Genomic DNA, 27383 nt, shown 5'->3' with positions numbered 1-27383 from the left:
ATTAACTTCCCCACCTAAAACATTCATTTACCACACAGTCACTAATGAAAGGTATTTTAAGTAGCAAAACTTTGCTTGATGTTCATAATTCAGGCTTACCCACAACACAAACTACTCATTTTATTGTATAAACAGTGTCATTTATTATAGTTCTAGTCTTATAGAGTGCATTTTTACATATTCAAGTCTTATTTTCCTATTTTTGTTGATGCTGTTATTATTGATTTTTTTTTCCTGGTCTTTTATTGCTTTTAAAAGATAGTGACAGCTGAAGATAGACAGAAAAGGGGGGTAAACTCCACCTTGATCACAACTCTCTAATATTCAAATTTAATTTTTCCATTTCAAGTATGATTGCTTGTTGATTAATTGATGGACCTTTCCTTGTTTCAGTTTGTATATCTGGGTTTAAATAACTCAATATTCAGCATTGTTTAGGCTCCAGCAGCAGTAGCGTGTTATCTTTAGGGTCGAGGTCACTGCAGTTTTTCAGTCAGATGAGTTCCTGAACGCCTTATCCTCAAATAATCAAATGTTGAATCTGCCTGCATTCGCTTCACAGGTGGCGACTGTGACTGAACAGGAAGTGTGTGTACATCTGTGTTTAACTCTGATCGCAGTCAGTGATAACATTAATAGGTTAGGAAGGTGTGTGTGAGTATGTAAGTGATATCTGCAGCAGAGTGGAGCAAAGGATGGATGTGTCTGTTTCTCTGAGATCTGATCCCCGTTGGCTGTTTGGAATTACTGGAAATACACACACACACACACACACACACACACACACCCCTTGTCCTATCAGCTGATCTGTCCCTCTTCAGGCTTCATGTGATGAACTCAAGAATGAAGCCACTCAGGTCTGTTGCACTCACCCTGACCTCGTGAAATATGCCGTCAGCATCTCTCTCTTACACACGCACACCTAATATTCCTGCCATTATGAGCAAAATTACACCAAGAAGAAGGCTGTAAGTGTGTGTGTGTGTGTGTGCTTTATAAAATGGCATGTGGTGGGAGATGGGCAGCGTAGCCTGGTCAAGGTCTTGGGAAGATGAGTGACTGAAAACAGAAGCAGGTGGGTGATAACAAGGTGGAGAGAGAGACATCAGAGGCAACTTCACTGGTGATCGTCAAGGCAACAAACGCATCACATGGCCACAAGGTTAAACCTCCACTTTATCCCTTTTTTATTTTATACTAATTCACCAAAAGAATGAGATCAAATCAGAAAAAGTACGACTTCATAAACCAGGAGATGCTTGTTTTCTGTATAATTAAACAATACTATCGGTTTATGTTGTGAACAAAAGTTTGAGCTATTTCAACTTAATTTTGTTTCTTATTATCGGTTTTGGTACAGTGGATGGCTCAAAGTACTCAGTCACAGTTGCTATGGAGACGAAGCCAGTCGGAGGTCTCTTTGAGAACACTTTCTTGTTGCAACTAGGAACAAAACGTGGCGCCACGCTTTCTAAATTCTTCTTAAATTGAATACAGAAGTGAACTGATTTGAGCTGATGGATGTTTCATAGAACTTCCGCCTGTCGTTTGATACCAAAAACCTCTCTGAGTCATTTTTAACTTGTTTTTTTTCCCCTTTCTTAATCCAAGAGGTGGATAATGTCTAACACAGCTGCTCATCCCTTGTACAGACAATACAATGGAGAGAGTTTAATGCCCATACAGGCTGTTTAAGTGCTCCATCTGCCAGTCATCTAACTTCATCCATGCTGGAATTGAATGGGACTTTTTTTTTTCGGACACCCAAAATAACTCCTCCCCCTCCCCACAGCTCTGTATCTTGTGTATATAGAAAAATATAAACTTTTATTTTAGGAATATCTTCACATTTACACTGCTTTGCGTCTCTTCTTTTCTCTCTACATTCAAACAAGACCTCAGCATTTACCTCCCATCAATCATCACTTCTCTCTTCCTCCCTCCCTAAAGCTCTACTTTAATTTCTACACCTTCTTTCCCTCCGTTCTCTCTCTCTCCGGTTCTTGAACAGCATCCTCATCCATTCTCCGCACTTGCCTGCGTGTCCAGCTTCAATGTTTGAGTGTCAACAGCGCTTTATGAAAAGGCCTTTTGATGTCAGTTGAAATGAGGCAAATAGTAATAGTATGAAAGCAAATATGTAGAAGTGATGGTCAATATGACGCACACACATACGCAATCTGCAAACCAAAGAAAATTTCCATCCAGAGGACAGAAGAGAAGGTTGAGGAAGTACAAATACTTTGTTACTGTACTTGAGTAGTATTTCCAGGTATCTGTACTTTACTGTATTTAACTTTTTACTGTTATCATCAACATTTTTACACAAATATCTGTACTTTCAACTCCTTACATTTTGAAAACAGGCTTGTTACTTTGGTTTCTGTACTTCTACTTCACACACACACACAGACACAAACACACACACACACACACAAACACACACAAAGTAGAGATTTAGTCTCTATTCATTGTGCAGAATCAAATCCTCCCATTTCCTCTTCTCCCTTACATTGTAGTCAATAGCAGATTAGTCTGTGGACCTCAGGCAACACACACAATGGCAAGTCCTAACATCACTTCCTTGTAAAGGCAAAAGCCAGTTAGTAATTTTCCTTTAAAATGACACCATCAGATTGTAATCAAGATAATAAATTAGATTTCTCTTTCTTTGTAGTAACCGTTGGTGCTGTTTGGATAATATCAGTAAACACGTCTTTAAATAGGCCGTTTATGTCAGGAAACTGATATTCCACAAAAGACACATGTCAATATGTAAACTGATAGTTTGTACGTTAAGCCGAGGTTCAGACTGACACTGAATGAATCAACCTTTTCATTCACTTCAATGATGGTGGAGTGCCGGTGCAGAGGGGGGGGTTGAACCTGGCTCGACTTTTACAGCAATGTTCAGGCTGTATTTCTGTGGCTGTGCAGTGTTTGGACATCTGATAAGCCTTCCTTGATTGTATTTCATTGTTTCACTTATACCTGAAGTAACATGGCCACACCAATGCAGCTACTTGAACCTGCTGGCTCAATAAATGCACCAAAGCTCAAGTTTGTTCAGTTTGAATGCACAAACACGGTCCTCACACAACCCCAAACAATATCAATGTTAGAGGAGAGGCTTTTGTGCACTTTATAGTTGTTGCACGATGTTTAAACGATAGAAGCGAAGACTCAAATTCCTTCTTTAAAATCAGTTCTGTTAGTTTGACCTGGAACATCACCGACTACACTGAACTTACTCTACAGCACCTGTTGTCCAGGCGTCTGTCCTGTTGTTCAGTGGCTGTTATATGTTTAGCACATTACTTTCACACAGCAGAGCTCTTCAGCGGTTCTCCATGATGGCACCAGATGTTGCTGCAAAGAGATTTGCGGTTCTACTGCAAAGCCTGTACAGGCTGTCCTTTATTCTTACACCACGGACGTTTACTGGCGCATACATACAGCTGATGAGCAGCGGCGTGACAGCTTTATCATCCGACACAAAGCTGCATATATCTGAGTGTGTGTTAGTATTCAACCCAGATTACTCCTCCAGCCTTCAGGTTTGTCTGATCGGTCGGAGGCGATGGCCTGTATGAGACGATGCTGCTGTGGCGTACGCAGATGACCTCATCGCATGGTCTGTGAAGTCAGTGGGAAAAAAAGCCTCAGCCTTCGAGTCCTCTAATATACACACACATGCATGCACAACCTTCAAGACTCCCCAAAAACCCAAACAGACGAGAGCTGTTGCTATGTGCGCTGAGTTCGGTGACTCCCTGAACAGACCACCCAAACAAAGCAAACCGAACTTCAGAGAACTGAATGTCCTTGACTTTAACCAAAACAAACTATCCTCCAAAAAAAGATCCTGTGCCTTCGAACTCCTCCATTTGGTGACATTATCCAAAGAAACCTATCTGAAAGTGTGGGGAGAATATTAAATAAACACAGAAATATGGCTTTTGTTTAGTCAAACTGGCGAAGGAATGGATTCAGTCCTGTCCTCTGCTGTCCTCATGTAACTGTGCAGGTTGTTCTGCATCCTCCCCATGGGGGCAAATCAGTTGTGTAATGCTGTAATCAGGCTAATGAAGGAAAGTTGAGTTTGCAATGCGTAGAAATTCAAGCTAATTACCATCTTAATATGGGTTATGTAATCGTAAGAGGCAGGGTGTACCTCCCATCTTGCCCTGTTTTTCATATCCATACAGTCAATTATACAACAGCTGAATGGAAAAGAGGAAAGTCTGAGTTAAAATCGGATATTATGCTGTTGATCTCAACAGGATTACACTTAATGACGGCGGAATTAATAGAAAATAAAACTGCAAAAAAATATCCAAATAGGATTCAAATTCTTTATAAACGTGCTAGTTAACAGACAAGAAATGCCGGATTTCTAAAAGTTAAACATCAATCTTAGTTTTCTCCTCCACATGTTCACTCCTGCTGTTCTGGCTCCACATCTGTGTGCATTTACTCCCTCCGCATGAATATGAGAGGAGCTGTGTGTCACTGCGCCGAGAGGCTAACTCTACTGAGCAGGCTGGAGCTCAGTCTGTCTCCTACACACGGACCAAACTAGGTTAAAAAAGCACAACAGATGAACAACTGAGTGCACACACATTCACATTCTCACACACACGCACAGTGCCCTGAGCCTCACCCTGGTGGGGGTCATGTCCCATTCACGTGGTTGTGTTTTACATAACACTACTAGTGCTGTCAGTCTAACATAGTGTTGCCCTGGATTACACACCCAGCAAGATAAAAGCCTGTCAGCTGCAGGAGGAAAACTGTGTGTTCTTTGAAGAGGAATGAATTTATTTTCTAATTAATGTCTAAACGCTTGCTTTGACAATGTGTAGTGTTACGTCACGCCAATTAATCCATTTGAATTTTGAATGCATGTGCTTGTTAGTTTAATGATTTAATGATTAAATAATTAAAAGGACAGATCTGATTCATTACAACTTGGGTCTTATTGACTTTTTTTTACAGCCTCGGCCACCATTTCTATCAGTAATAATAATAATAATAATAATAATATCAATTTACCAAGTTATTTGCTGATATCTAGGAACACAGAAGACAGATCTACCCAAATTGTCTGTCTTGTAAATATCAGTCTCAGTCTGTCTTTCAGTCTTTGGCCTTCTTACTGTGTATGTGTACACACAGTTTTCCATTTTTCCACATTTCCAGCTTTCCAACTTTCTGTTTTAACAACAAATACGGCGGTTTAGAGCTTGTTTCCCGTCGTTGTAGCAATGTCACCATCCTCCCTAATTTCATCAGCTTAGCCCAAATAAACTATGATCAAAGCGAAAATAAGACTCAGTTGTAATAAACCAGACTTATACTTAAATTTCTATTAAATTGGCGGCCCCTGATCCCGCTCAATCTCGGTCAGAAAGGTGACGTGTTTCATTGATTCACACAGACACAGAATTACGTAACTGTGGACATGATTTGGTTGCTAAAAGGACTTGGTAATGTGTGAGTTCCAGGTTGCTCCACTGACTGACTTTAAGTATGTTTACCTGTCCCTGGCCCACATGACCTGGGACTTTGAGGAGGTAGGAATGTGCCAACTAGCTGCCGACTGGGCGCAGAAACACCAGCAGTATTACTAATAAAACGACATGACACTGGGAGGGTCAATGTAGTTTTATTTCTATGTAGTTAAGGTTAAATTTCAGCTGTCATTTTTGTATTATTGGTCATTTTGGTGTTTTTTAAAACATATACTGATTGATATTGGAATATTATAAATTCAGACCTTTTTCTATCAATATCTGGCGGCTTTATTTCACTGTATTAGCCAGAAAAACTTCTCATCTGGTTACTTAAATTAATATAATAAATAAATTGTATCACAATATAAAATCAATATCCCCAAATTAAATTATACACTGTGATAGAAGATTTTATCTATATTGCCAACTCCAATGTGAACGAAAATCAAACTAAATTACACTTAATTCCTAAAAACAACCTCACAGTGTTTGCCATTTCCCCCACGGCACTGAATTCAAGACACAATCTATGAAAATCTATTTCCATCTCTGTAACAAGTGATTCAATCTGAAACTGGAAAACAAGTATAAAGATTATAGACACTAGGAGTGCACACACACAGCAACACACACACACACACACACACACACACGATACTGATCCAATTGGTCAGTTATGCATGAGTTTTGCCCAATTAGCCAGCAGTAAACAAATGTAAACAGTTCCGCGTCTGTGAACAACAATGTTCTTGTGATTCAGAAATGATGGAAAGCTAAACAGAATTTAGTTTAGATTTCAAGTTTTTAAATGTGTTTACAGATTAAATCCAAATGTGGTGAATGCATGAAGGCTGGATTTTAAACTATGCATATGCATAGATCTCCCTGTTAGAAACTTCTTCCTCAAAGCAGGGTGTCCTAGGGAAGGAATTTTGAAAGGCTACAGGTTATTTTGAGACTGGCATACGCATCCCCCAGCAGATGCCAAAGAAATAAAGTTAAGGGACAGCTGGAAGCGCGGATAATAAAATTCTCTCACATGGTTTTCCTGGAGGAGATTGTGGAAGCGGTAGCTGATTGAATTTAAATTAACATTTTGTCCCAAAAATCCTCATAGGGGAATTTTTCACTCCGTTCTGCTGAAGGTCATGACACTCCTCCGTTATGTGGGAAACACCAACACACCCACAAAGATCCACACAGCTGAGTGAAAAAGACACATTGCAGTCACTGTCTCTCACACTTTGGCTGAACTTTGCTCATAAAAAGCAGAGACATCGATGCAGACACTCATATTTTCTACACAAAGACACCGATTTAAAAAGAAAAACACACATATCAAATTCAATGTAGCTGATTCATTTTGATTTCATTTTATTTCTAAAAGACTCATTTAGAGTGAAACATCTCACCCTCCTTTTCCTCTTTATCTAAATCAAGAGAGGTTATTTTTACACGTTACACATTACATAAGCATAGTCCAATAGGATTGTTTTTGGCACATGTCCCACTACTGATGCTCAAATTTAGCCTTTAGGCTCTCTGTGCCAAAAGTACACACCCCTGAGACATACACACTTAGCCTATACAAGCTGGTGCCTGTTGGAGGAAAAAAAAAATCCCTATAATTACAGCAGATCAGAATGCTTAAAAAAAGCACACAGGATCCATGCAGACAAGATAATTAATCGCTTCTAAACTGTATTTTGTTTATAGTAACGGATAGATTGGTTGTCATGTACCATCTCTGTCTTTTTGCTTTTCAAATTTGTTTTCGTCTGTCTCTTTCTCTGGTTGCTTGCTGCTCTGCAGCAAAAAGGAAAACGTCTCAGCGCGGTACTAAAATCTATTTTTAAGTGTCTCTGCAAGCGTTTAAAAGGATGGAGCGAAACACAATGTGAAAAGGGAGGAGGACAAAAGGCGTAAAGACAGGAGAGGTTTTGGTGAAAAAAATGTTGAACAACAGTATGTGTAGTGAACAGAGGGGAGGGAAGGAATTTAAAAAATCCATCAGCCTAGATGTCGGACGAGGACAAAGATTGAAAAGAAATAAGTGCAAGGACAAGTGGTCAAATAGAAAAACAAAAATACAAAGACAGTAATTAGGAGGAAAATAAGGTAAGAAAAGAATCAAGAAAGCAAGATAGAGAGGCCACAAATTATGGAGGGCAAGAGAAAACGGTTTCAGGAGAGTCCACTAGTCTTGGGGCTTGGCCCTGCAGAGGCCCGCCAGCCCACCGCGGCAAAAAACACTCGAACAAAAGGATCATTTATTGGAGGAGGAAAGAGGGGGAGGCGGAATGGAGGGATGAAAGGAGGGGGAACACTGTACAGAGGCATTTGAGAGCTGTGTGAGTGAAACACTGGCCCCATCTCAACATTCACAGCCAATGTGTAACATTCTCCCCCACGCTGCCCCGCTGACATACTCAGCAGCCAGAACCCATATGTTCCCACTGTGGTAGCCTGCTAGCATTTATACTTAAAAATACATCCAACAACACCGCCTGCTTCCACCAACATGGCCTCCAATTCCCAATAAAACCAACACGGCGACGTATGGATGCAGGCTGATGTTTCATTTCCATCTGTGGAATCTATGAAACCCAACTGTTGAGCTCAGCCTTACTGCATTCACCGCAAGATCTCATGATGAATTTTCGCTAATGCCTTACATTTTTCATTAAATCCAACTGCGGAGCCGGGTTATGAAACATTTACCACAAAAACCCATGAGGTTTAAGTCTAACACAACCTACAGTACAAATCATGCGGAGGCTAGCAGTGCTACATAAACAACAAGGTTTGGCAGGATGCATTCATCACAAGAGCCCCACTGTGGAAGGTTAAGTAAGACTACTGAGTGTTTTACTGATGCATATAAATCCACATCTCCATTTAAATGTTGCTCTATCTGCTTAAACTGCAGGCGTCTATTTCTTAACAGGCCAATTTAGTGCAGACAGTGGCTCAAAGAGAATGTTTTTCGATGAGGAAACGTCTCACGGTGACCTAGTTGAGGCATTGTTTAGCTGTGGTGATCCCCCACAGCTAGAAAATTGCCCCACAAAGTAGGAAAAATGTAAATACAATGAAAACTGCTCATCTGGCCTTACTGACCTCCCTCCCCAACAAAAAAGTTGCAGTTACAGCACAATTGTAGATTTTTGTGCGTTCTTTCTAGAACACGATCACAGGAAAAAAAAAATAATCGTAAAAACTGTTTTTAACCCTGTAGTAGGCCAAACTAAACAACCAGAGCTTTCTGCTTGAGTTAAGCATACAAATCATAATAAACAATTTTTTTCTACAAACCTTGCAATCCCACTTTAATGCTTGCATATTCTCCTACATAACATCATTAGCATTTTAAAGTTGTAGGGCTCTGGAAACTCGTTAAATAAGATAAAATTTGAGTCATTCATGGAACAATCATTATTCTGCTCTATTGCTTTCTACTCATGTCACATTGGAGGATCTTAGGTTGACAGGTCAATGGAAAGAGGGTCAAAGTTCAACTTTATTGAACTTGCAATACAATGCCTCAGTGGTGGGTCTGAATGGTTTCTTTAGCTAGGAGTTGTTTGCAACAGCTCAGGATTCTGCCACTTGTCATATATAAACACAATGAAAGTAAAAACTGAATGGAAGTAGTGGTGTAGCACTAAGAACGCTTTGAAGGAGTCTTGAGGGGATCAACAGTAATTTCCACAACATCTATATTCATTGATATTCCAATAGATTGTCTGTCTTTCAGCACCTTTTATAATCACATAAAGTAAAAAAGTCCATATGCCTGTAGAGGTGCACTGAGCCCATGAGAAGGAAATCTATCTGTGAATTGTCAGAGCAGTCGATCTATATCTCATATTGTGGATTACGCAGACAGTCACACAAATCAGACTGGTGTCTACACTCTAGTCTGGCGTCAGGTGAAGTTTCATTACAAGCATAGATAGAGAGGGAGGGTGTGTTGGCTCCATTGGATTATTTTCAAATGTGACGAAGCATATGTAGGAAGAGAAAGGTAAGGTTGAACAAAAGAAAGAAATCACAGAGTGTGTTTGTGCGATGGGAAAACTAAAAGAGACTAAACACAGTCCAACAAATGTGTTCTAAAAGAATAAAGGCAACTCTTACCTGTTCCCTCCTTGCTTCCATTTTTATGCGTCCGCAGCTCCTCTGATTTGTAGAAGTCGATGCTGGCGTAAGTATTGAGACTGGAGTTGCTGCTGCTGCTGCTGCCGACCGGTGCGCTCACTCCCCCGACCCCAGAACCTCCACCTAGTACAGAGAAGAGCCGAGAGGGGGCCTGGCTACCTGAGGGTCCATCCAGGCCCAAATGGGGGCTCTCTTTGTTGGCCAAGTCCAAGTCTATGTAGTTAAGGCCTTGCTCTGTGGACGAAGTCTGAGTGTTTGTGGGAAGGGACTGCTGTCCAGGGAGGGCAAACTGTGTGGGGTTATCGGTCACAGCACCATTTCCCCACAGCATACTTTCAAAGCCCAGTCGGCGGGCCACAGCTTGGGCATGTTCTGGAAAGAGTGAGGCAGTGGAAGAAGAGGAAGTAGAGTTAGAGGTGGGGAGGGAAGGTGAAGCAAGGAAGGTTTCTGAGCAGTGCCGTCTGCGTCCTTGGGGGTCAGCCCGGATAACTTTTGCACCATGGTCCGGGTTGGGTCCTGGTTTGGCTAGGGGGAAGTCTAGACCCCGTGATAGCACTGGAACAGTAGCAACAGTCATGGTGGGGGAAGGGGCTTTCGGGGAGACACTGGAGGATGACCTAGGGACGGTGTTACTATTCAGGCTGAAGGCCATCTCTGTGTAGTCTCCACAGGATGTTGGGGACTCTGACACTGATGGAACACTTTCTCTGTTTTTCCTAAGTGGGGCCTCTGCTACTTCGGCCCCCTCTTCACGAGGTCCAGTAGTACCCTCTTCACAGGCTTTTGGGGCATGAGCGAGAGTTGGAGGTGTGGGAGGGGTGTGGAAAGTGGGGAAAACTAGTGGAGTAAGGGGTGAGGGGGACGGAGAAGGGCCGAGGTCCATGTTGACATACTCAGAAGCAGCTGGGGGAGTGATGGGGGCAGAGGGGCTACGGGATAGGGGGATGAAGTTACCCAAGCAAGACGTGGGCCTGTGTTGAGGATGCTTGCTGCTTGAGCCATGAGGCAACGATAAGCCATGCCTGAGACCCCTGCCGCGCCCTCCTCCAACCCCAGTCTGACTGCTCTTCTCCCCCTTAAACTCAATGCTTACGTACTCTCCAGGGCTCTTAGGTTCTGGGGGCAGGGGGTTCTCACGGACTCTAGGAAGGGTGTTTGCCTTGGATACATCAACAAACAGGCTCACTGGTCTGCTTCTAGTGTGGCTACCCTGCTTGGACAATCCACCTGAACTCCGTCTCTGCTGAAGCTTACTCCCATCTTTGGATTGAGCTCCCCCTGCCATGGTGCTCACCGACTGAGTAGGTCGGTCCTCGCTCTCTCCAAGGCTCTCGCTGCTGGCTGAGCTGGAGGAGTATGAGGAAGAGGAGAGTGAGAGGTGTCGTCCAACCATCGAATTGCTTGCTGCTGGTTGCTCCTGACGCCCCCCCATAGTCCTGCCTCCACCCATTCCTCTACTACAACTCCCATTGGGCCTTCTGCCTCGTCCAGGCCCATCATCAAAGTGTCCAGCAGAGGGGTTGTGTTTGTATGACCGGGGAAGTGAATAGTAAGAATATACCATCTTGGGAGCTTGCTGTTGAGAACTGGTCTCCAAATGGCCAGTGTGCTCAGGAGGTGGGGGGCTTCCATTTACAGAACGTGCACTGATTGGAGACATGTTCATATAGTCACTGCCTGCCCTGCTGTCTGCACTACCACTGTCCACCCAAGCGCCTCCAGAGAGACCACCACGCTGGTCAGGGGAGCAGCTGCTATTGGGAGACATTATCATATAGCCATCAGATGTTGGTGGAGGCCTGATCTGCTGTGGAGGGGACACACTGTTGTTAGGGGTCATGGCCATATAATCATCAGCAGGTTTGGAATCTGTGTCTGGGACAGAGACAGCCAATGATTGGGACAGGGATACTGGAGGCTGAGTGACACCAGGCAGCATGGACATGTACCCATTGTCCACACCTAAATCTATACTACCACTTGCTCCTCCAGCCCCTTCACTTTTGAACTCACCCGCCACATCCAAGTACCCTCCCCCTGCTGACCCAGAACCCATTACAGATTCCCTCTGTGTGGAAGAGGAGGTGGAAGTAAAGGACTCTCGGCTGGTGCTTCTCGACATGATAGCATAATCAGCTGAATCTTCATCTGCTGGCTCCTCAGCTCTGCGCTGACGTGGGGCCAGCCTCTCCAAGGCCATAGGAGGTAATGAAGCCCGCTTGCTCAGCAGCCTACGTTCAGCTTCACATTCACGGCTGGAAGAGCGCCGGAGCACTCTCCTGGTCTGGGGCTGGGACCCACAGGCTGGTGGTCCTGGTGCTGGCAGCGAGCTGTTTGTCAAGCTCCCTTGATTACTACTGCTACCGCCACCACTACGTTGGCCCATTAAGATATAGTTGGCTCCCTCCTCACCAAGGGACTGGCTGCCAACACTACCAACAGAGCTTCCAGGGAGGCTCGGGGAGGGTAGGAGCGTGTGATCCCCAGGACTAGAACCATATTCATCTGAGGAGCCATAGTCACTGGGTGAGCCTGAAACAGATGCGTGATGGGAAGGGACACGACTGTAAGCACCTGACGGACCAGCACCGGCAGAGGATGTTACGCCTCCAAATTCAGAGCCATGTCCAGAGCTAGAGGAGAGGCTTGGGGCTGGGGAGGGCGCTGGGGTCGAGATGGAGCGCATCAACCCAAGAGGAGTTTTAGCAGCTGAGGTGGGGGCTGAACGGGCTGATTTCGACCTAAGGATTGGGGTGGTGGAGCAGGACCCATTGGTAGAGGGGCTGGAGCTTGGCCCTTGGAGCGGTGTGGTCCCAGACATCCCGTCATCACATTTCCCCCCATCACTGGCAGTGCGAGACCTGGGGAAGCTATGGCGTGGGGTGGGAGAGGCACTGGCACTGCTGACCCCTGCTCCACCGTTAGCTCCTCCCGGAGGCTCAGTTCGGGGCCGACGGGTGAAGCCCACCTGGCTGGGTGGAGGGTTTGGGTGGTGGCGCCGTGAGGGAACACTGATAGGGTTAGAAGCAGTAGCACCTCCTCCGGGGCCGGAGTTCGACTGAGACTTGCTGCGTTGGCGGAACTCCTCGCTCAGTGCCTTCATAGCCTCTAGCAAGGTTTCATGCATGTTCTGGGCCACCACTGAATCATCCACCTAGGACATGACACAAAAAACCCTCTCAAAAAGTAAACTCAAATCATAATTATGGTACATTCTACATGTATTTGTGAATTCATTCTTAGTTGAAAATCAAACCACTGGTCATTTCCACCAACAGTAAACCAGCTCTGTTCTATTTCACACACCTAGTTTTGAATCGTTCAGAGCATTTCAACCAAAAATAAATTGTCTGGAACCCAAAAACTTGGTTCCCAGCTGGAACCAAATTAAGAACAGGTTTTCGTTGGGAACCAAAGAGCGCGTCATATTCAACAGGCTGTTGATGATGCATCCGGGATTACTATGGTTCGGCTTAAAACTGTTGGAAATGTGGACTGGTCCACTAGATAGCACCAAGCTTCCAAGAATCTTGAACATAACTGGTTAAAGAACTAGAGCTAATTTGGTGAAAAAATACAATGAGAGAATTTAAACTGAATATGTGGACACTGAAATTTCTGATTCCCATGGAAAATGTTTGCATTTAAATTAAATTTGTATTTAAAGAGTATCTTTAAGACAGGGCAGCTCAAATACTGATTGGTTGGTTTCTTTAATTTCTGACTGCTTTGTGGGATTAAATTAACTACACTTGTGAAACAGGTTATTTCGCAAACATACCTAAATTGATTTAAGATTGAGTTAAAATATCTAAAGCCTATGTCAAAGTATAGTGTTTCCACTGCCTTTCCAGCTTTAAGTTACGTTCAAGCAATGACCTTTATAAACTAGATCATAATGCAGGGTTACACAAACTATAACCAAATTGTTGGGCAACTCAGTTTCTCTGACTGATTATAGGCTCTAAATGTATATGTGGGACTGGAGGGTGCAACTCTCAACATAAAGGGGGCTGCAGATTACAGGCTCACCTGCATCCAGAACTCGCCCGGGCCTGTCACGGCAGAGCGTCCCACCTCGACGAAGAAGAAGTTTTCTGAATGGCCGCAGCGTCGGACATTCATCAACTGCAGCACCACAGCAGCAGCATCAGAGTTGAGCTTGACAAAGTTGACCGTCTTGTCAGTCAGACAAAGGCGGTAGATGCCCACCAAGTTCTTGGCTTGACCCAGGCCTTTGGGCCACACCTTCACCTGCCACACCTCTTTGAATGCAGGCCCAGGAGTGGGAACTCCATAGTCCCCTGCTGCCTCGCTGTCAGTGGGGTTCTTACCTTCAGGGACAGACAGAGACAAAAAGGAGATTAAAAGGTTGTTGGAGTGAAAAAAGAGGTTATGACTTGATAGGAAAAAAACAGAGAGGTAATTAAAGTGTTATAGAGGAGGATTTATGAAGAACACTGGCAGCTACTGCAACAAAGCACTGATATGACCTTCATGCATCTGTGAACAAAGGGAACACCAGGTGAAACCACCACTATTTACCTGTTAGTGGAGGGCAAGGTGCCTTTATTATGTAAGCTGCTGATATTGAGCTTTTCACTGATTTTTAAACCAGATCTGAGTTCAAACGGAGCATGCAGGAGCTTGTGAGACCTGCTCACTGTACCTGTAGGCTCAATACCTGGGGTCTCATTGGTCAACCACACACAGGCATCCTGACAGGCGCACACACACACACACACCACACCACACACAGGCGCACACACACACACACACACACACACACACACACACACCACCACACACACACAGGCGCACAACCACAACACACACACCACACAGGCGTCACACACACACCACACACACACACACAGGCGCACACACCACCACACACACACACAGGCGCACACACACACACCAGCGTGGAAAAATGAAACCGTTGACAACTGAAGCCCCACACAAGAATGATGACTATGAAAGAAAAGCAACCGTTGTGGAAAAATTAAGTGAACCAACTTGGAAAACGCTTAACAAGTGAATCCTCTCCAAAACCAAAGCAAACAATGCCAATAGATGTCCAGAAACCTAAGAGAAAGCACTCAATAAGCTCTCCAAGGGCCATTTTCTAGCACTGCTCTTCTGACACTAAACTGGCTTTGTAAACTAATAAAATCTAGTGTCTTTTAGCAGGAGTACAGGCAGTCTATTCACCCTTTGTGTAAGGTATTATGTATTCAGACAGTAGGAAATTACTGAGGCGAGGAAAAAACGGAGAAAGCTCTTGGTGAGATTTGATCCTGGGCTGGTAGGGCCCATACAAAGGCAACGGACTTACTTAAACCACTTAACAACATTTGACCGCCTGTTTTAAGTCACTGTATTGTTCACAGATCAGAAGCAGGAAATTACCCCAGAAAATTACCTTAATTCTATCATGCTGTGCAACGCATTGTTTGCAGCTATTGACACTGCCTCTGAATATATCACAGATTTACCTCTAAGCTGTTTTACTTCCAGTCCCAAGGGACCTCACATCTGTTGACTAAAAAGCTCAGGATTATAGGAATACCATGATGTGACTCATGTTTTTGGGTGGATTCTTGTTCTTCTTTAAAGGAACCACCCTAAAATGTTACTTAAACATGGCCCCTTTTCTCTCATGTACCACATTTCTTAGTTTTCTTTGACGAACTGCCAGGTAGGATATGTCTGAGCATGACAAATTGCAACTCAACAACACAGAATCAATCAATTTCATGACAAGAAGAAACTGAAGAAGACTAACCTTGACGAAGAAGCTCACCTGTTCCCTTCGTGGGAACAGGATGTTCTTTGTGCAACAATGGTGAAGTTGAGCACCTGCCTTATTAGACTACCACGTCTGGCACTGACGGGACAAGTGACTTTTTGACATATAGCCGAGTGAAAGATCATATTCTCACAAAGCTTGTGTGGTATTCTACTTTAAGCAATGATTTTGGCCCAATCAGGCTAATCACAGTGTACCCTGACCGCAGAAATACAAATATATGGTAGTGTGTCTGCATGCGTTTGTTCTTCCTTTCCCATGCCTCTACTGAAAATCCTACAATGACAACCATATGTAGACCAGAAGCCTCAGCATGCACAGTGGACGCCATGTTAACTGAGCTTCCGTTATGACAAACAATTCCCCAGATCCACTTCCCAAAACATTTCAACTTGCGATTGCAAAAGAAGGAGAAGTCAGACATGTTTTTGCTGTGTCTTCTTCCACTTTGCTTCCCCAAAATTGGAGGATCGCTCACAACTTGAAAGCGGCTTAGAATAGATGTTTTGTTGAAAGCCATGGAGGCTGTGGGTTAGTGGCTGTGTGTGTGTGTGGAGGCACTCCCCCTACATTAGATGACTCACTCAAGGCCATGCATGGCTGTTTCATGTACTGCTTCTTTTTTTCTTTCTGTGTGCGAGGAACTGTGTGCAAGAAGCCGTGTTTGCCTCCTCGATTTAGATTTACAACAGGAAGGGATGGTTTGGGGATTTTTCAGTGGGGACCGAAGGGAATGAGGGACTGTGGGAGATTGCAAAGAGATACCAGAGAGCCATTAAGGAGGACTTTTTAAAGAGGAAAGTTTATTTAAGGATTACTTGGATTTAAAAAAAAATCTAATTAGAGGCTTTATTTATTCTAAAATTAAACTTTTTGGCCCGTCGCTTCTCGAGATTGACTCAAACTGCAGCGCAGCATATTCCTCGAAGAGTATCTTTTCCTTTTCAAGAGCCCATTTAACACGTCTTTAGGAGAGCACAAGTGTGTTGTTTGTTTTGAGTACAGTGCAGCCTTAAACCTCAGCTGTGCCCTCAGCAGCACTTCCACACACACACACACACACACACACACACCCTTCATCTCAGGGCCACTCAGGCTGTGCTCGAGCACTGAAAACCTTTAAGAGGTTTTTCCCAGACTCCTACAGGGGTGCAGACTGATTTAACCCTATACATTACAGACCTCTCTTCATGGTTACATGAAGCCAGAGTTGATCCTACAGGGAGCTGTATGAATTATAGATTTCCCCTGGCTTTCCTTCGGGGGACCCTCATAGCAGTGTGGTACTCAGCGGAGATGGCTGTAAGGATTTTCCCCCCCTCTCACTTTGCATAAAGAGGTTATCAGCCGGTCAACATCCGTGCAGCACAACGCCACCCCTATACAACATAATGAACCCTCAGAAAAACATGCACTCAACCCTTAGCAGGAGATGAATCTGATGAATCCAAGGACTAAAGGCGGATGCACATGAAAGCAAAATACACCTGGAGGTAAGCGTGTGCGTTAAACCTGCTGGTTGAATGAGGGCGATGCGTGCAGATAAAACCTTCAGACTAACCTTGATACAACCTTGACGGAGGGTGTATATAAAGAGTTCATACAAGGTGACTGTATTTAATTAAAAGTTTCAGTAAAGCCCTTTTTAGCAACCTGAAAACAGCTTACACTGGCTTATTCACGCACCAGTTGTTTACTTCACTTTCGCCACGACCACACATGAAACTTTCAGTGTTATGTGCGGCTCGAGAATGGCGACCTGCGCGGCCAACACTGCCGTCTATTCATGCCCATTTATTTGCTATGCTCGTAATCTAAACTCAAACTGGGATTTTAAATATGAGCTGAGTTATTGATGTTGAGGCGACGCTGCGTCTCCCTTGCTTTCTCATTGCCTTCATGCTATAAGGGAGTGCATTTTTTAGGGGTGTTGGGGGTTATAGGGGTACGTGTGACATTTATCCCACGGGGCTACCAGATGCCTGCTGGGATATTGACAGCTCCTCCCTGAGTGACTGGATTATTGTTATGGTTATCACGCAAATCCTAAGAAAGTAGGTCTTCCATAGGGGTCTTGAGGGCTTGAGGATTGTATCAGCTCAGCCACAGCAAGAACAGGATAGGGTGTATTGTTACCGAAGCATGGTGCCACTGGGAGGGATTCTAGCTTTAAGGCTGAGTTTTAGAATCTAAAAAGGACTCCACTGCGTTTCATTTCCACCTTTAAGTTACATTCAAGCAACAACCCTTATATAATGCATTTCTGGGGGAAAAAAAAGACTTTACTGACTGAAATTTACATCAAGATTCATAATAAAACCCCTCTTCTTAGTTAGCTAATGCAGCCTGTAAATCAGGGAAAACTACTCTGGCAATGAACCGGCTGGCTCTCACTAGGTTCTGTTTCAAGTTTCTGACCTCATTGCCCCAGCATGCTGTGCTCTGCCATAATACCGCAAAAAACACTGCACAGAGACTTCTGAGGGATAAACCCCATTTTCCACCGCCTCTCTCAGCTACTGTGCCCCCTATACCACCCCCTCTGCCATACCAGGTTACCAGCGCAGACAGATATGAGACAGCTGTGTACTTTTTGTCCTGGCATGTAATTCAGAGAGAAAAAGGGAGTGAGCCACCCAGCAGTGAAAACAGTTGGTCTAATCTCTGGCTGCCATGTGTACCCATTTTCCTCTTTTTCAACTCCTCCACTTCCCTATCTCGTCATCCATCTCTACCATCTGTAATCCCCCTATCTGGGCCCACACTCTGGGACACAAAGCTTCCCCAACACCAGCATCTGCCTGATGTTAATTTCACATGTGGTTTGTGTTAGCCAGAAGAGCACACACACACACACAACACACACACACACACACACAGCACACACACACACACACGTAAGAGCGTGAAATTATCGGTGACGCATCCAAGGTTTGCTGTCCCTTGACGAGACACGCAAAAATGTTCTCCGAAAGTAATCTGAAGCAAAAATCAGCTCAGACGCTCTCACCAAACTGGCAACCATCTTTGACTTTGCTGGTGAGCCCGGGCTCAGAGTTGGTAAACATGCCGTCTCAGAAATATCAGGTCAGAACAGGCAACGGAGTCACAGAGTGAACTGTAAATGTGAACAATACTAGGGTTACCGGTGCGGTCCAGCGTCATTTTAGGGCCTGAACTTCTAAAACAGTGAGTTCTTCTACACAAAATAATTTGTTTTCAAAAATTCCTCTTGTACAAGTTTTCCAAAGGGGATAAATTGAATTTTAGAATTAAACAAGTCAGGAATTCATTATGGCGTTCCAGGGAAGTGGCTTCTCCAAGTTCCTTTTTTTATTCATGTATTCAGTATTCATGTAGCTTTACAGCAAATATAAAGCATGAAAATTTAAAAGCCAATAGCTGATTAACATATCAGTTACAAAATGTACACATAAAATGTGCAAAGAATTCAATTACAGTTGAGGTTTCTACATATTATAAAGTTTATTAAGCATTTGCATTTCATAGATTTAACCATCTTTGTAGAAGCACATGCACATGTAGCAGCATGCAGCCATATATACATACTTAGTCACTATCTGCCCCGTTAGACTACACAACTAAAGCCATGGTAATGCAAAAGTAGGCTTTTTCTTAATGCTCGAGACAGGGCTTTAAAATATGGAGGATTTAGTTTTTAATATTCCTATAAGCACCGTATAGAAGCATGTGTATGAGTGTGTGCCTCTCCAACTCTCTAATAGTCTGTATACATTCCTTTGTGCTAAGATGTAGAGACAGAACGAAAGCTTTATCCCACCCTCACCTCATTTAACCATCTGAAATTTCATTCCCAAAAGCAATGCACAGAAGGGTCCTTCCATTTTTCCACATTATTTTTACAAGTACGTTTTAATATTTGGCGTTTTTTTGAAAGACACAATAAACAAAAACAGTAAATCAGAGTGCATGAAGTAATTTTTTTTACATTACATATGATTCCTCCGTCTCAACGCTGGTGTTACTGTAGTAATCAATGCAGTTATCTCGTATTGGGTCTCCCAGAGCAATAGCACGCCAGGTAATGAGGAAGGCTTTCATTAATTTCTCTGCATGTTTTAATGTATTCACTGTAAGGCCAATAAATCCCAACCCATGAACTTCCTGACCTGCACTACAACAGCAGTAATGCGTTACTTTCAACCAACAGCAATCGATAGGGCCCGCTATAAAAGGCCACTGTGCATTTAAAGCCCCGCAGCTCTATCGTGCTCAACATATGTGCGCTCATTGACTAAATGGACCTTGTTGCCCCAGGCCCTGCTTTGCTGTCGATCAAACCAGAGCACTTAATTGACGGTCTGCTTCAGCGGTGAGCCGACCCGGATTCACGACGGCAGACATAAGAAGGAGTGCTCAAGGCCATTTCAGACCCACGATGTTTTACTGTAACTCTGACGCAAGAAGCTGCTGAATCACAACAAGGCAGAGAGCTGAAGCCCAGACCGGAGTGTTTGCAAACTATTCATGCAGAGGAAAGATCAGAGGCAGCTAACCGCTCTTGAGCATGAATTGAAGCTCTAAATGGACAAAAACAGCAGAAAATACATGGTGGCTGATCATTTAAACTCTAGATTTGAGGGCTTCCCCCTGCAATCTCTCCTCTCTGACTTTGTTAGCACACAGACTCTGCTGTGCCACCAGCGGATGACCCTCGAGGCAACAATTACTGCCTAATTAGGGAGATGAGCAGTGCTTAAGCGCGGCTTAACGTTTAATCGGCCGGCTCGGCGAGCAACCGGTGAGATCCAGATCTCATTGGCCAGAGCAGCCAAACAACACTCCCGGATAAGGACTCTCCAGACAGTCTGACAGAGAGTCTTTCTAGCTCATAATCCAGCACACACCATAAAGGAAAGTTCACTCAAAAACACAACTGTTCTCAGATCAGTTCAGATCTGAGAGTTTTGGTGTGATTTGCAAGGTTTGGATATTGGCTGTAGCTCAATTTGACACACTGCCATCAACTGCAGTTGCTTTGTGGTGCTTAAAGTGTCAAAAATTACATCAAAATAATCCACAGGCCTAACTAGGAGCAGATTTACAGTGAAGGAGTAACTGTTCTCAATGGAGGTTTGTGGAGTAGTACGAATAACCATGTCATTATATTTGGAAACAGATGTTTCTCAGTGTTTTAAATTTGATTTTTTTTCTTTTTTGGGAGCTTTGAACACGCAAAACTGAATTCCATGGAAATTTACTGCACTGCAGTGATCAAGTCAACAACAAAGCCATCTAAATAGATTGACGGTTAGAGCTGCAACTAAAGATTACACTGACAACCATCCTTACATTTTATTCATGAAGAGTTCCCATTAAAATTAAAAAGGTGACATCTTCAAAATGTCTTGTTTTGTCCAACCAATGGTCCAAAGATATCAAGTTTACGATTATTTATAAAATGTAGAAAAAAGAAAATACTTCAGAAGCTGAAAGTTTTAAAGTTCATTTTGATTCAAGGTCTACTTGCTTTGAAGTGCTTGAACAGACAAAGTTGGCACAGAAAAAGCTTGTAAGAGGAGTTGAGTGAAACAAACATGAACTCTCGTTGGGGTCAACTACAAGATTAATATTTATATTTCATTATTACGTCTTTACAAGTGAATTGGTTTCACAGAAAAATGACATCAGCAAGAAGGTGAAGTCTTCAAATTGCTTCTCAGTCAGCAGATCATTAAAAACAATTATTAAAAAGGTTGCAGATCACTTTTCTCTCAACTGAATTAATCCTGTCAGACTTTCTGCTTTTTGGCAACATTTTTATGTTGCTGCTGTACTACATGCAACCTTTCTGCATGTGTGTGTAAGCGTGTGTGTTTAGTGCCACCAGCTCCAAAGTTTAACTCTGCCATATTGTTTTATTGAGGTCAACAACAATTCCTGAGGTGGCGGCCTGAGTTTTCCTGGCAAACAGCGATTGTGAGCCGCACCTCTGCCCGTTTTGTCGAGGTTAAGCCTTTACACACTCGACTGACTCCTAATAGTTGAGCAAATAGCTGCCCTCAAGCCTGATACTGTACTCGCTGCCCAAAAGGGTCTTACTGGACTCAGCTGAATAAATAACCAGGATCCTAATATCACCCTGCACGGCAGCTGGCTCGTGTTTGTGCAATTACCGCCGGCTCAAGGAGGAGGCTGTGGGATACTGGACGGTTCCTGGGATGCTTAAGAGGTCTCCCCCAGGACCAAAGCGCGGTATATCTATACCAACTTGTAGAGTATTGTGTCTCCACTGTATGCATGCTGAGGAACCTCAGGGGCAACAACTCCAGGCAACAAAGCTGAGAGCTTCTCCCCCTCATGGTATGAAGGGCCTGCAGAGGGGGGCAGCCACACAGGTATCAAATTGAAGGAGTGGTCCTAAGTATGTGAGACAGGCAGTGCAGCATCTCTTGGCTCTGGGCCTGTTCTCAGTCTGTGAACTCCTCCATCTCCGAACACTTGAATGTACTGACAGTAGAAGAGAAGTGACTGTGGGTAGAGGAGGTGGCGCACAAGACTTGAAACTGTACGAGCTGCACATACCAGAGGAGGGTTATTACAGGCAGGAATCCTGACAGTGTGTGTGTGTGTGTATTTAAGCTATTTTCACACATGCAGGTTTAGGCAGCAATTGGCCGTGACCCTACAACTCCCCCTCTTACAAAACTCTCCCTGCATATATATGTGTGTGTGTGTGCGTGTGGCCTCATTTTTTGTTTCATATGAACAGAAAACTGTGTACAAACTGCAGCGCATACCACAAGAAAAATGCCTGCCAGCGTGCAGGGTTTACACAGCCAGCCAGCCGCAGCCCTTTGTCACTGTCAGGAGGGTGATTTACAGGAGAAACCCAACACTTGAAGCAACAAAAAAAAAAAGGAGGTGGATGAGGAGCCGTCAGTGCCGCGCACACCGGACCTGTAATCTCAAAAGACGACTCACGATAATGCTTGAGCCGAGCTGCTTGTCTGGTTTCCTCGGAAAAAGGCTGAGCGCTTGCGGAGCGCACTCACCTGCTGAGCTGCAGCCGATACAGCCAACGTTTCTGTGCGTCTTGACCTTCACACACGCGACTGCAGATTGGATTATTTGCACTTTGGAGACTTTTTTTTTAAAGGCTGTTTAGTCTTGCATCTCCTCTCCAACATCTGTCTATTCACTTTCCCGTCAAACGCTTGGGAAAAGTGGGCTGTACACACACACACACACAGACAATCACACAGTTGTGTTAAAGCACCACGGGAAGCCACAGCGTTGTTTACACCAACTCCAAAATCTGCAGGGCTTTCAACTCAGATCCCCCCTTAATGCACCGACTGGCAAGCACGCAACTTTTTGGAGCTCGTAAAAAAACGTCCAAAACCTCGCCTTCATCCTTGAATCAACTCTCTGTGGCTTCTAAATGAAAGAAAATATCAAACATATCATTATCTCTCTTTCTCCTCAGGTTGCTTCCACTCATCATCAGCTTTGTGTAACAGTGCAGGAGGGGTCATGTGTAAGAAGCACCTTGAACTCATATCTCTGTTTGACAAGATTGCGTCACTGTGTCCCTTGTGGCCTGTCTGCTCTCTCACAGCGAGGAGGGCGAAAGGGTGAACAGGTGATTTTGAAGCCGTAGTGCTCAACACTGTTGCTCAGACAGCTGTGTTTACACAGCGGCTGATAGACACCATTTGAGACAAAAATCCAGAGGGTGATTTTGTTGTGTTGAGGCCGTTTGAGGGAGCGTTTGATATAAATCCACTGCAGGAGAGTCCAAAGCTGCTTACTGATCACTAATCAAATCAGGAAATAAATATGATTTATGAATGATGGGTGAGGTGCAAAGATGTGCTCCTCTCTGATTACTTTTGGGACTCTTTTTTTACCTCTCTCTCTCTCTCTCTGGGATCAATTCCTGATGTAATATTGCAGTGTCAGCAGAAAAAGCTAAAAAAAAAAAGCAGAGCAAGCAAAGCAAACAAGAGGGCAGGGTGTGTTTGAGTTGACTTGGGTAAGAGAGACAAAGCTGAGGGCCTCACAGAGACAGAAAAACACCCCCCCAAAGAAAATAAAGTCTGGAGACTACTGGGAGCAAATATCTTGAGCTGACACCAGTATGATAAGGACTGGTGGGGAGGCTCCACCATGCAGCTTTGTTTACACACACACACCCCTCAGAGCCCGTTTGTAAACAACTTTAACCTGTTTTTTTTTGGGGGGGGGGGGGTGTAAAACTACTTCAAACCTTAAATATTTTATTATTTTATATTAAAAAGGCAGTCAGACTGCAACCCCCATCCCACGCCACACACGCAAAACTATGTAAACTTGGCTGAGCTGAGCTGTAATGGTTTTTAAATAAAGCTCTTTGCAATATCATCCAAACACACTGAATGAAACATGTCCCGATCTGCAGTGCGCTGCCACGTTTCTCCCCTCTCATGCAGAGCAGCCTCATACAGTATTCAGAGAGTGTGTGTGTGTGTGTGTGTGTGTGTGTGTGCACACTCTGCATGCATGGGTACATCTAGTTATTTTTTAAGGTGACTTACTTTTGCACTGCAGGTCCACCATGGCCTGGTACCACTCGTCCTGGTCCCCCTCGTTGTCCGCGGCGATGGCGAAACTCTCGGCCCGGGTGTAGAGCACGATCATGTGCTTGTTCTTGGAGTCGGCGCGCTTGTTGATGTTGAAGCACGTCTCCAGAGCCACGGCTTTCTTCGGGACGGGGGCCTTGCCGCGGAATTTCTTCTCGCTCTCGTAGTACTCCAGGCGGGCCGGGCCGCGCTCCGAGGCGGCGCGGAGCACGAAGTACCGCCGGTGCATGGACTTCTGCTTGCGGAGGTAGCCGCTCTTCCGCACGTCCTCGCAGCTCTGGTGCTCTCCGCCCGCTTGGCTCTCCATGACTCCCCGGTTATAAAGCCACTTCAATTCCGCTCCAAAAAACAAAACAAAAAAACAAAAACAAACCTTTCTTTCTTCTTTTAAATAATTTGTTTTAAATGTCTCTTATATTTCTGCTAAGTTTTACAGAGGTGATTCAAACATCCCCCGGCTCCGCTCCCCTCCCTCTCTCCCACATCAACGCAGGCATGTGAGAGGGGAGGTTTGGGGCTGCGAGTCCCGGAGCTTCAAGGTTTTTTAGTTTGCAGCTGCAGCCTATTGTTAGTTTTCCTCTTCTTTTTTTGCTTGTTTTTTCTCCCAGGGACGGACGGACGGGTTCGGCGCAAGTTTTTTCTTTTTCCAAGGCGCACACGGGCGAGCACATGCGGCGGCGGCGCAGCGCGGAGCTCCCCCTACTCTCTCCACCAGCTACTACTGCTGCTGTCTGAGCGGTTTAATCCCCATTTACTGCACATCACAGAGTCCACAGCCCGTCCTGCTGCACACTGCCTGTCTCTCTGACTGTCTGTGCCCCCCCCCACCACCACCACCCACAGCCCTGCTCCGGTCTCGTTGCTGTAGTGTAGAGAGGAGCGGAGCGGAGCGGAGCAGCTACCGTGGAGGAGCAGGACTGTCACTCACCGCTGTACTAGTACTCTGGAACAGCGGGGCGTTCACGGACACAGCCCGAGCTCGGACAGCAGAGATCAGTGCATTCCAGTGGATTTCATTTCAGATAGAGATTGATTAGTTTATTAATCCAAATGGGAAAATGCAGTAAAACAAAAGCAACAACTATAAACTGAACTAATAAAACATGCTGTACATATGATAGTTACTGGTGATATTCGGTGTATGATTAGTGCAAGATTCTTTGTATTGTAATAATATAGCAAGGTTTTAATTGTCTAGATTATAGGGAATACCTTTACTTTAAGAATATATACAGTCACACAGTTACGTACAGGTATGTAGAATATACTGTGGTAATGTGCGTGTATTTATGTAATCAACAGTAAAATGTTGGATAATGATAATTCACACGTATGCGGAGCAAACATTACTGGATGAGGAGAGATAAATAAGTATATTGTCAAATGTCAGAGAATGCATGAAGAGTTTGTACTAGTAAAGAGAGAAAGTCAGGTTTAAACCAGTAAAATGAGACACTCCAGTCTTACTTACATGTTTATTAGTGACTATAAGGGTGTTCACGTTATTCAAATAAAGTGTGTGTGTGTGTAAAGATCTCCACAACTATTGGTCTATTGAGAAATACCCCCCCAAACAGAACTGTTTCCACATTTCTGGATTCATCTGTAAGAGATCCTGCCTACCCTACATTGGACACAGCATATAATACAGACTATATAGTGCCTGGAAGTTACATTATTTGCGCACAAATCCCACCAAGATTTCTTCTTAGGAATATGCAGCATGTGAGCACAATCAAAACAATAAAAAAAGAAATAGAAGTCATTAAATTAAAAGTTTGTAATTAATTAAATTACATAATCAGTTGATACATAATACAACTGGAGCTTTTACCCCTTAAGGTGAGCATCCTGGCCAGTTGCCTGCTCTGTCCTGTTGTCTGTAATCTATTATTATTATTATTATTATTATTATTAATAATAATAATAATAATAATAATAATAATAATAATAATAAACAAAACTGAAAACTGGACCATCTATTAAAGATAACTTTAAAGAATTAAAGATATACTGGATTTATTAACATAGTCTGGTCTAATATAATGTAAGATCATCTCATATATGTCACTTTTTAATTAATTAGTTCGTTATTCTATGTATATATATTTCTTCTGCTGGTATAACGTGTCTTTTCACATTCATTAAATTTTTATTGCATCTTATCTGAGGTTCACTAAACTCACAGTCCCTATTTCCCACAGCACCTGAAGGCAGCAACACTTCCAGTGTATGTGGAGTACTATTTCAGTGTTGGCGCTTCCATGAGTCCATCCTGTTCTATTTATTGTGAAAATCCCCCTCTGTCCTAAATTAATATGTAAATATATTAACTCTTAAAGCACCAGTCTAAACATTTACTACCTCAAATGCAGCAGGAGGTCGCATCAAAATACTTCAAATCTAGTGAAATCCTTTTAAAAATACTGTTTTTTTATTTTGATTATTGAACTGTGCACATGCTGTAATTCAATAAATGAGGTCTTTATGGACGCTTTATTTCTGCCACTCAGACTGTCTGTGAGTACAATGATATTGATCTGTTTCGACAGTCTGGGTGAGCAGTAAAGCCTCTCACTGGTGCATAAATCCCATCTAATAATGCAAAGAATACACATAATTAATATTCATGTTACAGATTTTGGATTTTTCTCTGAATATAAAATGATAAATCATCTAAAAGGGGCCAATAACGACCACTCTCATAGCTGCAAAACGGGGTTTCTATCTTTGTACTGAATTCTTATGCAGTATGTGTTGTTATGTAATATGCATCCATAAGTAACCTTGTGCACGAGGTCAGAGAAAAGTGGATGTCACGCGCCCCCTGCTGTTTAAGACAATCATTACAGCCTTTAAAAAAAAAAAGAGGTGAGATATAAGAATATAGTATTTTTGTTTAGAGATTATTTTAAATGAAAACTCAGAGCCAAACAGTCTTAAGAAGCAACAAACTGATTTTATGAACATGAATACTTGTCGTTACAAAGACGTTGTTACATGAATCTCTCTTTTTTCCTTTTTTTTTGGCAAAATAAGGGAAATAAACTTCGCCTCCATGTCAACCGAAAAAACGAAAACAAACAAAAACAAAAAAAAAAAAACGAGAAACATTTTGGTCCGGTACATGAAGCGATAATGTTTTTATACACATTTAAGTTATTCTGAAATTGCTTTTACATTCAGTAGCATCTCCTTTTAGCCCTCTAAGCGCATGCAGCCTAGGAGTGGAAAAGATTTTTCCTTCAAAATAGAAACCTGACAAACAAACAAAAGAAACAAACAAAA

General features: G+C 43.4%; 2 protein-coding genes across 2 annotated transcripts in view; both read right to left on the bottom strand.

Annotated features, from left to right (window-relative positions):
* Positions 1-25007, bottom strand: part of si:ch73-335l21.1 (insulin receptor substrate 1-B) — a 50472-nt gene extending 25465 nt beyond the window's left edge. Inside the window, exons 1-3 of the mRNA XM_035675022.1 lie at positions 24051-25007; positions 13710-14011; positions 9657-12831 (exon numbers count right to left, since the gene is read on the bottom strand). Of these exons, the coding sequence (XP_035530915.1) occupies positions 9657-12831; positions 13710-14011; positions 24051-24402 (3829 nt within the window). The 5' untranslated portion in view covers positions 24403-25007. The remainder of the gene's footprint in view (positions 1-9656; positions 12832-13709; positions 14012-24050) is intronic.
* Positions 23969-27383, bottom strand: part of agfg2 (ArfGAP with FG repeats 2) — a 14675-nt gene continuing 11260 nt past the window's right edge. The window contains exon 15 of the mRNA XM_035675028.1: positions 23969-23995. The gene's annotated coding sequence lies outside the window, so the exon portion shown is untranslated. The remainder of the gene's footprint in view (positions 23996-27383) is intronic.

The sequence above is a fragment of the Morone saxatilis genome, unplaced genomic scaffold (genome assembly GCF_004916995.1).
Source record: "Morone saxatilis isolate NCDOM2014 unplaced genomic scaffold, NCSU_SB_2.0 Contig4, whole genome shotgun sequence".
Classification (NCBI taxonomy): domain Eukaryota; kingdom Metazoa; phylum Chordata; class Actinopteri; family Moronidae; genus Morone; species Morone saxatilis.
Note: the sequence above shows the minus strand (reverse complement) of the source record. Positions and strands in the feature narration are given on the sequence as shown.